The sequence below is a fragment of the Macaca nemestrina genome, chromosome 9 (genome assembly GCF_043159975.1).
Source record: "Macaca nemestrina isolate mMacNem1 chromosome 9, mMacNem.hap1, whole genome shotgun sequence".
Taxonomy (NCBI): Eukaryota; Metazoa; Chordata; class Mammalia; order Primates; family Cercopithecidae; genus Macaca; species Macaca nemestrina.
In genome coordinates this window covers 19,410,180-19,424,941 of record NC_092133.1, presented here as the reverse complement: position 1 = coordinate 19,424,941, position 14,762 = coordinate 19,410,180, and the positions used below count along the sequence as shown (strand labels likewise).

The 14,762-nt window shown below is 44.2% G+C and overlaps 1 protein-coding gene across 6 annotated transcripts in view; it reads left to right on the top strand.

The window, feature by feature from the left end:
- The window catches only part of LOC105467991 (von Willebrand factor A domain containing 2), a 53,368-nt gene that overhangs the window by 17,430 nt on the left and 21,176 nt on the right, over nt 1-14,762 (top strand). For 5 of the 6 annotated variants that reach the window (XM_071069089.1, XM_071069090.1, XM_071069087.1 and 2 more), the window contains exon 5: nt 5,885-5,994. In XM_071069089.1, coding sequence (XP_070925190.1) covers nt 5,885-5,994 — 110 coding nt within the window. Of the gene's footprint in view, nt 1-2,916; nt 5,117-5,884; nt 5,995-14,762 lie in introns of those variants that run through there. The other variant, XM_071069088.1, reaches the window with a different exon arrangement.

Genomic DNA, 14,762 nt, shown 5'->3' with positions numbered 1-14,762 from the left:
GGTTTTCCTGACATAGCCAAGTTGTCCTGCATTGTTCCTCAAGCTAGTGACCCCAGTAAAAATTAAGGGGACTTTTTTCTCTATAGAGCAGGTCAGAGCCCCAGGTCACATGATAATCACATGACCAATCACAGCAGTCAGAGGGAAAAGAGTTTCTGGCCAGACCACAGTCAAGAGCGCTGCCATGTTTTTGGGGTAGGGGGTGGATTTGGCCTTCTAGAAAGAGAGGTTGGGTTGTATTTGCAGAACAGTGGGAAAGGGAAAGCATGCTAAGCAGACTAAAGCTGTTACTACCTCAGCAGACTGAACATGAAACACAGCTCCTACCCTCTCTTGCACTTGAGAGAAACTACTCCTGCTTGAGTGGATCCAGACAGTATCCTCATTTCTTGTTCTTCAAATAGTAGGTCTTAAATATAGCAGAGTGTGGTAGCTATGGCTCTTATTTCTAAAAGGGGCCTTTGTTTTTTTTTTTTTTTTGAACAATCCAACAGAAAAATGGGCAAGGAACAGAGACAATTCCCAGAAAATGAAACACGCAAGGCCTTTAGGCATACAAAAAGAAGCCCAACCTCACTCACTCAGAGGGTCAGCAAACCCTCTGCCTAACATACAGTTTTTCACTTACTGGGTTAGCAAAAAAAATCCTAAATTTGGTGACATGCTTCACTGGCAAATCTTGAAAGAAACTGGTGTTCTCATACACTGCTGGTGGAGTGTGAAATGGTGCAGCCTCTGGGGGGAGTCGAATAGTATTCATCCCAGTTACAAAGGCTTGGATCCTTTAACCCAGCAATTCAACATCAAGGAATTTATTCTACAATACACACGCCCATGCAAAATAGTACCCATACAGAGTTATTCATTGCAGCATTATGTGTAGAACTGTGAAAGATTTCAGGCAATCCAGACGTACATTGAGGGGGACAGATACATCCATTATGATGCATTCATACACTGAAACACTAGCCAGCTCCAGAGAGTGAGTGAGGAAGCTCTCTGATATGGAAAAACACCAGAACGAGCGAAGTGTCAAAGTAAGGTGCAAAGGGTGTGTATGTTACTTTCTATGTAAAAGATAAGGGGGGATGAATGAAAATCTATCTTTATATTTTCCTGTATCTGTATACATTCTGGATGGATTTGTAAGAGGCCGAGAACAGTGGTTTCATTAAGGGGGAGGTTGGGAAGTGAGTTGACAGAGCACAAGGCCAGAGGGAGACTCATCAATACAGACTCATCAATACAGACTTAAATATTTTCTGGATTTTTGAATCATGTGAACCTACTCAAAAGTCAACTTAAAAATTAAGAGAGGCCGGGCACAGTGGGTCACGCCCCCAGCACTTTGGGAGGCTGAGGCAGGCGGATCATGAGGTCAGGAGATCGAGACCATCCTGGCTAACATGGTGAAACCCTGTCTCTACTAAAAATACAGAAAATTAGCCAGACATGGTGGCATGTGCCTGTAGTCCCAGCTGCTCGAGAGGCTGAGGCAGGAAAATCGCTTGAACACAGGAGGCAGAGCTTGCAGTCAGCTGAGATCGCACCACTACACTCCAGCCTGGGTGACAGAGTGAAACTCCATCTCAGGAAAAAAAAAAAAAAAAAGATTAAGAGAGGATGTAGCCTGGAAAAGCCGTCATTACTTGGATGAGAGACCAATTGCATACAGGTTGAGGAAGGAAGTGGTTTTCCAAGATAACATTCCTAGATTAATCCTAGTAAAACCTCTAGGATTTAGGAGAATACATGGCTTTTAATGAGGGTCAGATTTTCTGCAGAATGGTGTGTCGTTTTTTTAGCTGGAGCACACTACCTGGACCTTAGACCGTCTTGTACCTGAGGACTCCTTAGCAGCATCATTCAATCTAGGCACAAGCAGCCCAGAAGTTTTCTAACCATGATGTTAAAGCAGCATAGACCCTGAAAGGGCCGGGCCAAAAAGTGCCATTTCCCCACCATCCTCTGCACAGGACCCTGTTTTAAAAGAGTTCCTTATAAAGTGTCACTAGTTACTCATGGAGGAATAACAAAAAGAGAAGTAGCATGAAGATAAACATTGTTGACCTCGGCATTGATGTAACGTGTCCTGAAATGAGTAGCCTGGAGACCCTGGGGTTGGCTAGTTGGGAATGTAGGGTCCTGTGGATTATTAGTGTGTGTTTCACAGATGAGGGAGCAGGCTCAGAGAGGCTAAGTGACTGTCGAGGGTCACACAGCAACCTCAGGAGAGAGCTAAGTGTGGAAGAACTGGGGCTCTTGACTCTCAGCCCAGGACTTGCTCCATTAGGCCATTTGTCTTAGCCCTCAAAATTCACACCTTGCTATCACACAGCAAATGGCCAGCAGTGTGGCAGTCTGTGTGTGTGTGTGTGGGAGTGGTGTAAGAAATCCGTGACAAGAAATTTCCTGGCTGATGCTATTGGGAGCAGATCCCAGAGTTCAGGGAATTTAACCTGGGCATTGCTGGACCACATCTAGAAAGTGTCATTGAGTTCTGGGGGCTGATTTCTTGGTTAGACATGGGCCAGTCAGTGCCCATGAGGGAGCCAGGACAACCAGAGGCCTGGAAACCTCTATGAATGAGGGAACCTGAGGATCATTTTCATGTGAAAGAGAGCAGACAATGGCTCTGTGTTTTAAGGGTAGAATCTGGGTGTTCAGGGAGTTAGATTCAGGCTTAACCTGAGAAAAGCTTTCTCGCAGCAAGACTTGAGAAGCAGAGGAATTGAGTGTTTACTTGGGTGAGTGAATTAGTGTGTTGACCCCCAAGGTCAGGTGGACCCCTTGGCATGCTGCAGAAGGGTTTTTGCATGAGGGCGATTTAAGATGGTTTAGTCTGACTTGTGGCTTCAGGCTTTATGTTTTTGCTGCTGCATTTTTTTTTTTTTTTTTTTTTTTGTATTCTCTTTTTGTTATCTCCATGTACAAGGGATTTCATTTGTGCCGTGTTTTACTTGCTTTAACTTTAGTTTTCAAGAAGAAATGTCAGGTAGCTGTAAATTAAGACTTTTATGGATGCTCTGTTGTTAAGGTGGATTTAAGGTGTTTGAAGTCTTCCTCTTAACACTTAAAAGCTGAGAGGTTCACTTCCTGGCTCTAATGTAGTGACTGGGGCAGAGTGATTATGGCTGGTGAGATAGCTGGGCGGGCCTGTTTCTGAGCATACAGTAAACTGAAGATAAAAGGCAACTATTTTGTTCCCAAACCACCAATTAAACAAAATGCTTTAACTACTGACTTAAGCTGCTTCCTTCTTGTTTTGAAGTTATATTTCTTCCTGTTTAACTCAAGTAAACACACCCAGCTGTTGGTCTCAGGAGAGGTTATTTTTTCAACTAAGTAATTCATTCACATGGGTTCAATAAAAAGATGTACAGTGAAAAGTCTCCCTTTCACCCACACATTTTCCATTTGGCCTGTCCCTCAACTTGTGTTCTTGAGTCTTTTCCAGAATCACTTTGTGCAAATACAGGCAATGTGAATAAATATTCTTCTTTCTCCCTTATTACACAAAGGGTAGCCTACCACACACATTGTTCTCTCATGCCTTTTTTCTCCTCTTATTTTCTTGGAAATCTTTTCATATCTGTATACAGGTATAATTTTTTTACAGGTCATTAAAATGTTTCATCATAAGGATTTATCAAGGTCTAATTAACCCCTAATGATGGATATTTGCTGTTACAAATATATTGTGATCTTGTAAATAACATGATTTCTCACGTACAAGTAGGATACATTTCCAGTAGCCCTATGCATTTTTTTTTTAATTTTCTTTTTTTAAATTTTCAATAAATATTTAAAAATTGCCCTCCATGGATGCTGTACCAATTTACATTTCTACAAGCAATGTTTGCGAATGCTCGTTTCACCCTGGAAACATCGTATATGGTTTTTTGCTAAATGGATGGGGAAAAATGCTATTTCATTATGGTGAGCCCAGGTATCTTTCCATTAAAGAGTTATTTGTATTTCCTGTTCTGTGATCTCTGTTCAAATCCTTTGCCCATTTTCTGTTGGATTGTTGGTCTTTTGTAGGTTGATTCTCATTTTTTTATATATTGAGGAAGCTAACCCTTTAACATGAATTGCACATAATTTTTCCATTTTGTCTTTATTTTTTTATTCCATTAAGGTATGTTTCATCCCACAGAAGTTGTTTTTTTTTTTTGGTGCATTCACATTTATCAATCTTTCCTTTATAGCTTCTGGATTTTAAGTAATAGAAAGTAAGGTCTTTTTACACATTGAAATTTTAGAAATTCTCCTGAGGTTTTCTAGAACTTTCATATTTAGATTTTTCACCCCAAAATCTTGAATTCATTTACAGTTTATCCTTTATTTTTTGTAGATTGCTCTCCAGTTGTCCCAGTATCATTGACTGACTAGATCATCTTTTCCCCCTGGTTTGAGATGCCCCTTTTTAATCACACACTAACTTCAAGGAAAACCTAGGAAGCTCTCCTTCCCAGAAGCTTCTTCCCGAGATCACCTACTGGTCTGTCGTCCTGTGTCCATCTCCCCCATGTGCCCACTGAAGACTGAGATTTCATTCTGCTTAAGGTGCCGAAGAGCTCCTCCCCAGAGCACCCTGCCTGCAAAAGGGAACCCCACCCAGCTGATCTGGAGCAGATGCCGCCGGCCTGGTGTGGCAGGGCGTTTCCATCATCTCCCAAGTCCCAGGCCTGTCGAGGGAACGACAGTGAGGGAATTCAAGTGAGGAGCAGAGGGCAGCATCATTGCTTAAACATGACTCACTTGGCCCATTTGCACTCTTGGCCAGAACTAGGGTTAGTTTTGAGAATAGTAACAGAGAATGTTGTTTCTCCAGGGGTCTTGGAGAACCAATGATGAGGTGCAGGCCTTGGGCCCTCGGGAGGAAACCTGAATGTTTGTAGCCTTCTCTGCTCAAGACATGCTAGTGCTTGAAGGATCCAGAGAGCGACTTTACTCAGTTTCCTTTCTCCAGTTTTGCAAGGCATTGGATCTCCTGTGGCCTCCTCAATTAGGACACAAAATCTATGTGGATTCACCAGTGTTCTCCTTCATTACAGAAGAACTTCAGCCCCAATGCTGGTCGTCTCAGTTGTGGATGCTGATTGTCCCTCAGGTCTGACTGTGGTCTAGAGACCTGGACTTTCTCTAACTTGGCAGGAGCAGGTCTGGCGGGGCTGACCACCCAGTCAAGGACTGGGTTGTGGGGTGGCTGTGCTTAGTGATGAGTTATCAGTGATGGTGGCTGTGGTTAGCTTCGCAGCAGCCCCAGTTGGGTCAGTAAGCGTTTTGCTGCTGGCCTGTGCTGGCTGCTAAGAAGGCAGGAGTTATAACCGGGTCTTAGGGAAGACCATAGGCACAAAGTCCGATGGCCTGGCTGCCTTTCTTACTAGTCCTGGGCAAGTAAGCATTTGCCTTGGGCCAGACGTATATATTCTCCACATTGGGATTTCTCCACCCATAATGTGGGTGTTAATAGTGACTCTGTGGATTAAATGAGATAGTGCATGAAACTGCTCAAGACAGCAGTGGCAGCTGGGAGGCAGTTGGTAAAAGTGAGCGGAGACCCTGCCCTAAAGATTCAGAAGCTCAGCTGAGAACACTGCCAGAATGTTCAGCTGCCTAGCAGAAGGTCAGTCAAGAAGATTGAATTGGGGTCGTCAGTGCAGAACACAAACAGATTTGGCTGGTTTTTTTTTTCCAGGTTCTCCAAATGGGTCTTTGGAACTTCCTCCCAGGGAGACAGGAGAAAGCTCTGGCATTGGTGTTTGTTGAGTGGGTGGGAGGCAGGGTTGTTAACCTTTCTTGCTCCTTCTTTCCTCTTAGGAATGTTTTTGACTTGACCCCAGTCTCGGGGCCCTGAGCCCACTGTCTCCTACTGCAGGTCAGAGTGGGAGCATTCCAGTTCAGTTCCACTCCTCATCTGGAATTCCCCTTGGATTCATTTTCAACCCAACAGGAAGTGAAGGCAAAAATCAAGAGGATGATTTTCAAGTATGTATGATCAGATACTGCTGTGGTTAGGGTGACACCAGCTGCTCTTAAAATTGCTCCATTGAAGGGTTTGGTCCTGCTCTGGGCTCACAGAGAGGACTGTGGGCTGCTTTCAGGGGCCCAGCTGGGCACAGTTGGTCACACGAATTCCATTCTCAAGGCTGCCCCTCCTTATTGCATGATAATGTCCCAGGTAGGAATTTAAGTGGAAGTAAAAAAATTTGCTGCTGTGATGTATAGTTGTCAATTACCTGGGAGAAAGTGCTATTGAAGGTCACAAATGGGGTTAAGAGCCTGGAGGAATAGGAGGAACACTGAGTCTTAATCCCATTTCTGTCTCTTGTGACCACTGCAGCGTGGACAGTTCACCACACTTCTCTGAGCCTCATTTTTGTGCTCTAAAAAGAGCAAGTGCCCTCTGTTATTGAGAGTGCTTTAAAAATTATGACTATCTGGTTATGTGCTCATACATATACACACCTTATGTGTTAGTCTGTTCTTGCATTGCTATAAAGAAATACCTAAGGTTGGGTAAATTATGAAGAAAACTTTTATTGGCTCATGGTTATGCAGGCTGTACAGGAAGCATAATGCCAACATCTGGTAAGGGCCTCGGGAAGCTTCCAATCATGGTGGAAGGCAAAGGGGGAGCAGGTGCATCACATGGAGGGAGCAGGAGCAAGAGAGAGGAGGAGGTGGCACACATTTTAAAACAACCCGATCTTACGTGAATTCACTCATCACCAAGGGGATGGTGCTAAGCCATTCATGAGGGATCCGCCCCCATGATCCAGACACCTTCTACCAGGCCCCACCTCCAACACTGTATTACAGTTCAACATGAGATTTGGAGGCAACAAACATCCAAACAATATCACCCTCTAAATATATATATATAGTCATATGTTTACTTTACTTACATTATAAGTTAGCTGATGTGTGCATCTGAATATGATATGTGTATATGCTCATATGTTTTTATACACATATATTTTATGTATTTTACATATATATACATATAATCTATACACATGTGATACATATATATGCATATATACATATGCACATATTTACACATACATGTATATACATACACATATATAATGTTCTTCACAAGCCCTCACAGAATAATGACTTTGACTTGCCCCTTGCCATTCTGGTCTCTGGATCCACTCTGGGCTCCTGCTGCCCCTTGTACTAGTGTCCACTGAAGTCCTCCGAAGTCCATGGTCAGAGCCGTTTTTGGCTGTCTCCTCCCATTGCAAAGGCTCTGAGCTCTGAGGGCCTTTTTCCAGTTGCAAGCCTCTGTAGTTCTGTCGGTGCTCTCAGGAAACCTGAGGCCCTACAGTGGGTACATCAGGGACTCTGGGAGCCCTGCAGACCTCAAGAATGTCTGAGTAACCCTCAACTGACTTTTATCTTGGACTGTCTATCCCAGCCCTTTCCTCTGCCCTTGAACAGATTAAGGGGCAACTCATCATGCAAGAAAGTACAAAAGGAAAGAGCTCATTAATATGTGTTCAAAAAATACATTAGTGCACATTGGCCTTTTCTTCCCCTGGAGCCTTGTGCCCTTGGGGCCTCCAAGAATTGGCTTCTTACAGAGAATAGTCTCAGCCTTGCTCCGTATCTTTGACAAAGACACACAGTGCTGGGACTTCCTCCCAGGTTTGTGGAATCACTCTCTGCTCTTGGTATATTTAGGAATCCGCGCTTGGTTTTTGAAGCACAGTCTCACTCTGTTGCCTAGGCTGGAGTGCAGTGGCACTATATTGGCTCACTGCAACCTCCACCTCCCAGGCTCAAGCCATCCTCCCACCTCAGCCTCCCAAGTAGCTGGGACTGCAGGCATGCGCCACCACACTGGGCTAATTTTTCTATTTTTGTAGTGATGGGGTTTCGCCATGTTGCCCAGGCTGGTCTTGAACTGCTGAGCTCAAGCAATCCACCTGCCTTGCTCTCCCAAACTGCTGGGATTACAAGTGTGAGCCACTGTGTCCAGCCAGGAATCTGCACTTTTTTTTTTTTTTTTTGAGATGGAGTCTTGCTCTGTTGCCCAGGCTGGAGTGCAGTGGCGTGATCTTGGCTTACTGCAAGCTCCACCTCCCGGGTTCACACCGTTCTCCTGCCTCAGCCTCCCAAGTAGCTGGGACACAGGTGCCCGCCACCACGCCCGGCTAATTTTTTGTATTTTTTAGTAGAGATGGGGTTTCACTGTGTTAGCCAGGATGGTCTTGATCTCCTGACCTCATGATCTGCCTGCCTCGGCTTCCCAAAGTGCTGGGATTACAGGCGTGAGTCACCACGCCTGGCCGAATCTGCACTTTTAAAAGACCTCTCCCCACCCTCCACTGTGATTGTTATACACACTAATTTTTTAAAAACAGCTTTATGGAGATATATTTTATATGCCATAAAGTTAACACATTTAATGTGAAATATACTCAGTGGTTTTGAGTATATTTACAGAGTTAAGCAACTTTTACTCTAAGTTTTGAACATTTTTATCACCTCGCAAAGAAACCTTGTAAGTAGACATTTTTCCAAAGAAGATAGACAAATGGCCAATAAGTACACAAAAAGATTGTCAACATCATTAACTATTAAGGAAATGCAGATCAGAACCTCAGTGAGCTACCATGTCGTAGTCACTACGATGGCTCAAAGACTGACAAAAACAAGTGTTGGTAAAGCTGTGGATAAAGCAGAGCCCTCATCCATTGCTTGTGGGTTTGTAAGTGGTGCGTGCCAGATTGGAAAAAAGTTTGGCAGTTCTCAAAATGTTAAACATAGATTTAGCATATGACCCAGCAATTCCACTTCAGGAGAATTAAAAACATGGGCACACAAAAATAGTTGTATGCTAATGTTCATACCAGTGCTATTTATAGCAGCTCCAAAACGGAAACAATAAAAAATCCTCAACTAATGCATGTATAAACAAAATGTGGTATATCCAAATAATGGAATACTACTCAACTGTAAGAATGAATGAAGTACTGATTCATGGTATAGCACGGAGGAATCTTGAAAACATTAGGTTAAGTGAAAGAAGCCAGGCATAATAGGTCACATACTATATGATTCCACTTTTTTTGTTTTTTTGAGATGGCATCTCATTCTATCACCCTGGCAGGAGTGCGGTGGCGTGATCTCAGCTCACTGCAACCTCCGCCTCCTGGGTTCGAGCGATTCTCCTACTTTAGCCTCTTAAGTAGCTGGGACTATAGGCACCCGCCACCACGCCTGGCAAATTTTTGTATTTTTAGTAGAGACGGGGTTTTGCCATGTTGACCAGGCTGGTCTCGAACTCCTGACCTCAGGTGATTCACCTGCCTCAGCCTCCCAAAGTGCTAGGATTAGAGGCGTGAGCCACCATGCCTGGCCATGATTCTACTTTTTATGAAGCGTCTAGAATAGGCAAATCCGTGAAGATAAGAAGTGGACTGGTCATTGCCAGGGGCTGACGGGAATGAGGAATGGCTGCTAATGGGTATAGGGCTTCTTTTGGGGGTAAAGAATATGTTTTGGACTTAGATAGTGGTGATGATCGCACAGTTTTGTGAATATACTAAATATCACTGAATTGTACACTTTAAAAGTGTGAATTTTATGTTATATAAGTTATATCAATAAAGTAGTTACAGAAATTTACCCATTATATGCAGTATGCATTTTCAGAGGTAAAAGGCTGTTGGTATAAGTTTAAGGCTAAAAGTCAAAGACCATTTGAGTGACTTTGACTCAAAGAATTCAGCTCTGCTCTTGTCTGAAAAACTAATCAAATCTCAAAGAATTGGTACAAAAGGAGCAAGGAGAATTGAGATCATCTAGTATGTTTTCCATCCCTTATTTTACAGAGGAGGATATTGAGGCCGAGAAGAAACAGGTGCCCTGGCCAGGATCAGTGGGTTACACTGCCAATCCAGTAGGCCCCACCCAGCTGTCCTTTCCCACCTCTTATCATGCTCCCTCTCCCACACCCCCCAGATGATTAGTTGAGCTGCTTTTCAGCTGTGTTGAGGTCATAACTAAGGGCTTGAGAGCATTATTTATAACATATGAAATGCAGAGACACACTAAGATTGAGGACATTGAGGGTGGAGAATGAAGACTTCTTATGTGTCTGAACAAGGTCAGCTCTTCTGGGGCTGTGTATGGTTAGCACTTATGTTTCCTAGGACAACTGTAAGTGACAACAAACAAGGAAAGGAGGCGCTGATTTTTGGCCCCAGTTGTGGGGTTACTGAGGACACTAAAAATGAAGACAAGCTGTTATGAATCAGAACGGAGGAACATGGGCCAAATGGAAGTGATGACCTTCCTGGGGCACTTTATTCTTCTTCTACAGTGAAGTTTGTTTTTAAATTTTAAACTTTTGTAGGTACGTAGTAGGTGTATATACTTATGGGGTATATGAGGTGTTTTGGTACAGGCATGCAATGAGTAATCATCACATCAGGGAGAATGGGGTATCCATCCCCTCGAGTGACAGTGAAATGTTAAATGCTTGACTGATTAGGACAGCTCGACCCAAACCCAGGATACTTGCCTTTCCAGACCAACGCAATCCCCCAAAAGTATGTTTTGAGGTAGTTAAGAAACCACTCTGACAACCACCTTACTGCTACTTTGCAAGAAGTTTAAAAAACGTTGCAGTCAAACCTTCCAACATTGCATCCCACAATAACATAAAATCAAGATAAGACCTGGCTGCTGATTGGTTCCTGAATGCACAGAGCTTCTGGCCTGCTGGCTGCCCAGCCGTGCTCATTTCATTAATCTCATAGTAACACAACCCTGTGTTTACTGTGACTGAATTTTTTGGACTCCCTCCATAGCTTTGTCTCCACTTTACCTTAGCACAAAACTGTTGATGGCCTTCCCTGGCCTCTTTCAAACCACATTAACGTTGAAATGTGGCTTTTAGGTTAGTTAGAATTACAAAGCATTTTGTCCTTTTTTTCCCTTAATATTATTTGGTATGTGCTATTACATAAAGCTGTATTATTTTTCACGTTGATCCTTTTTAATGATTATTTAATAATCCAAGTTCAGCTATCACAGTATATTTAATCTCCTAAAAGGTAGCATTTAGGTTGATTGCAGAATTTTTGTCTGTTGTTGAGAAAAAAAGATGTAATCAACATCACTGTACCTACAGTGGGCTTTCTTTTCTTCTTTTTCGTTTTGAGACGGAGTTTTGCTCTTTCACCCAGGCTGGAGTGCAGTGACGCGATTTCGGCTCACTGCAACCTCTGCCTCCCGGGTTCAAGTGATTATCCTGCCTCAGACTCTCCTGAGTAGCTGGGATTACAGGCACCCGCCACCACACCCGGCTAATTTTTGTATTTTTAGTAGAGATGGGGTTTCACCATCTTGACCAGGCTGGTCTTGAACTCCTGACCTCAGGTGATCCACCCGCTTTGGCCTCCCAAAGTGCTGGGATTACAGTAGTGAGCCACCGCACCAGCTGGGTTTTTATGAATTATTATTATTGTTAAGACAGGGTCTTTCTCTGTCACCCAGACTGGAACGCAGTGGGGGCGATATCAGCTCACTGCAACCTCCGCCTACCTGTTTCAAGCGATTCTCCTGCCTCAGCCTCCCGATAGCTGGATTACAGGCCCCTGCCACCATACCTGGCTAATTTTTTTCTTTTTTTGTATTTTTAGTAGAGATGAGGTTTCACCATGTTGGCCAGGATGGTCTCTAACTCCTGACCTCAGGTGATCCGCCCACCTCGGTCTCCCAAAATGCTGAGATGACAGGCATGAGCCACAGTGCCTGGCCCCTTATGAATTATTTTTCATAGTCTGTTTCTTGGCCTGCTGACATCAGAATGACTTTCAGGGAGGTGAGGGAGGGAGAGAGAGGGAGTGCTGGTTTGAAATCTAGATTCTCAGGCCAGGTTGCAGACCCACCAATTTGGACTGTCAGGGAATAGGACCTGAAAATCCACATCATTAAGTCTCCTGAGAGATTTTTATGAACACTAGAATTTGAGACTAGACTCAAAAGATAAACTTCTTACAGTAGGCCGCTGTGGGTTCATTTTGGTAACAGCCACCCACTAGGTCCTCAGAGGCGCTGGACCCAGCATTTCATCCTCTAACAATACTATTTCTTTCCCCTTTTAACGTGGAAGGAAACTGGGACTCAGGTCAAGTAACTTTTCCAAGTTTACCTGCTAAGATATTGCAAAACTAATATTTGAGCCTCTCCACCTCTGGAACTCATGTTCTTAATTACTTGTCTGCACTGATAGCAAAATGTTTTGATTCTAGCCCTCCCACCACCCCTCTCCAAAAGTTCATGCATGGCAGTCATAACCTCCAAGACAGTAGCTGATCTGTGAACTTTCATCTTGTAACCTAGTTTAGTCCAATTTGAGAGAAATTAGAAAAATCCTGGTGAGACTCTGGCCTCAGAGCCCCCCTGTCTGGGTTCAAGTCCTGCCTTCACCACTCATGAGCGGCATAACCTTAGTTTACACCCTTCTCTGGACTCTTCTATTCCAGAGAGCTGTGGTGAGAATTATATGAGAATATGCTAAGCGTTTGTAGATAAACATAGGTTGAGCACAGCATCTGGCACGTGCTAAGTGGCCAGGAAATATTAGCAGTTATTACCACTATTCTCTGAGTGGGGTTTCCTCGTTGGTTAAATGTGGAAGTAGATGCTGAGCTCAGAACAGACTCTCAGGCAGAAATGCTTCCTGGAGTAAGCGGAGAGGTTTCTTCTCACGTCTCAGAGGTCCAGCCATGAGGAATCTCACCTTACCTTGGTCGCAAGCCAGCAGACAGGGTTCTTGTGGGAAAGCCTTCACAGGGTGCTGAGATAGAGAGGGTGACAGCATCGGTATCACTGCTGAGCAATGTGAAGGCCTGTGTCGTGGGTAGCCTGGGCTCTCATGTCCCTGAAATTTAATTTCTCTGTAACCACAGTCTGATAGTTGTGAAGAGGGAGGCCCAGACCCACTAGAAAATCTGAATGGGCCAGATGTGGTGGTTCACACCTGTAATCCCAGCACTCTGGGAGGCCAGGGCAGGTGGATCACCTGAGGTCAGGAGTTCGAGACCAGCCTGGCCAACACGGTGAAACCCTGTCTCTACTAAAAATACAAACATTAGCAGGGCATAGTGGTGAGTGCCTGTAGTCCCAGCTACTCGGGAGGCTGAGGCAGGAGAATCACTTAAACCCGGGAGATGGAGGTTGCAGTGAGCTGAGAGTACGCCACGGCACTCCAGCCTGGGTGACAGAGTGAGACTCCGTCTCAAAAAACAAGAAAACAAAATCTGGATGGAACCCAACCCTTCCCCTGAAGGTGGTAGATGGAAAGGAAAACCAGTTTAACTCTGAAGGGGCCCAAGAGCAGACCCCTGTGAGAAACAGAACAGAGTGTGGGGAACAAGTACTTTTTCTTTTCATTCCTAAAGCTGTGAGCCTATAGGAGTGATAATGATCAGATGGACCACAAGGGAGGGAAGGCTTTAGGGAGAGAAGGCAAGGACTGGTTGAGAACCTCAGAATCCAAGAACATAGCCAGGAGGCCATAGGGCTCACTGGCCAGTGGGTAGAGGCGCAGGTTGCTTCAAAGCCACCGAAGCACCTTGGCTTTGGATGAGAAGAAAGTTTTGTGAGCATTTAGGTGGACAGTTTAGAACAGGGGATGGCAAACTTTTTCAGTAAAAGCTTGTATAGTAAATAATTGTATTTTCAGGCTAATGCTCTCTGTGTAGACAGTACATAAATCAGTGGGTATGGCTATTTTCCAATAAAACTTTATAAAAATGGACAGCAGGCCAGATTGAGCTGACTCCTGGAGAGGAAAGAGCATCAACTTCAAAATCAACCAGACTGGGCTTAAACTCCAGTTCCGACCTCCACTAGCCAGATGAGAGTCACGTGCCTTCACGAGTATGTAACTATCTGTTTAAGAACTTGGGCTTTGGAAGTGGAGGGCCCTGGGTTCAAGTCCTGCCTTCACCACTCATGAGTGGCATAACCTTAGTTTAGACCCTTCTCTGGACTCCCCTATTCTAGAGAGCTGTGGCGAGAATTATATGATAATATGCTAAGCATATATAGATAAACATGAGTTGAGCACAGTGGCACATGCTAAATGCCTGGGAAATATTAGCAGTTATCACTGTTCTCTGAATGGAGTTTCCTCGTTTGTTAAGTGTTAAGATTAGCACTTTTTACCATGGATGTAAGGATTACATTCAGTAACAGGTGTGTGTGTGAAGTGTCTGGCATAAAGTAAAATGTCAGCGCTAATATTATCCTTTAGAAATGGAAGCCATTCTGCTCTCCCAGGAGCCCTGGAAGAACACTCTTTTTAAATATAAGAGCTCTTTGGTGAAGGAAACTGTATTAGTGGGAATCAGAATTGGGTTGGTGGTCTTCGGTATCTAATGTGTGATCCAGCAGGGTGTGAGAGGAGTTAGGGGCGCTTGGGAGTCAGTGGCGTAGGTGTAGTCTTCCTCTTCGAAGACTCATCCGTGTTGTTATGCTCTGTTTTTCTTTGATAAGCCCATTGTCTAAGCCAAGCTCTGCTCACTAGCTCCAGAACACAGGTTGCATTGCTCACCTGTGTCTTTGCTTTAACCCCTTCCTGTAATCAGGATGGCTTCTTCCTTTCCTCATCAGCGGATTCACCAAGACCCCATTTAAAAGCTCTTTCCCCCGAAGTCTGTTCCCTGACAGCTGCACCCCACAATGAATCTGCTCCTCCGAATTCCTGTTATTTGCATCCTTGCATT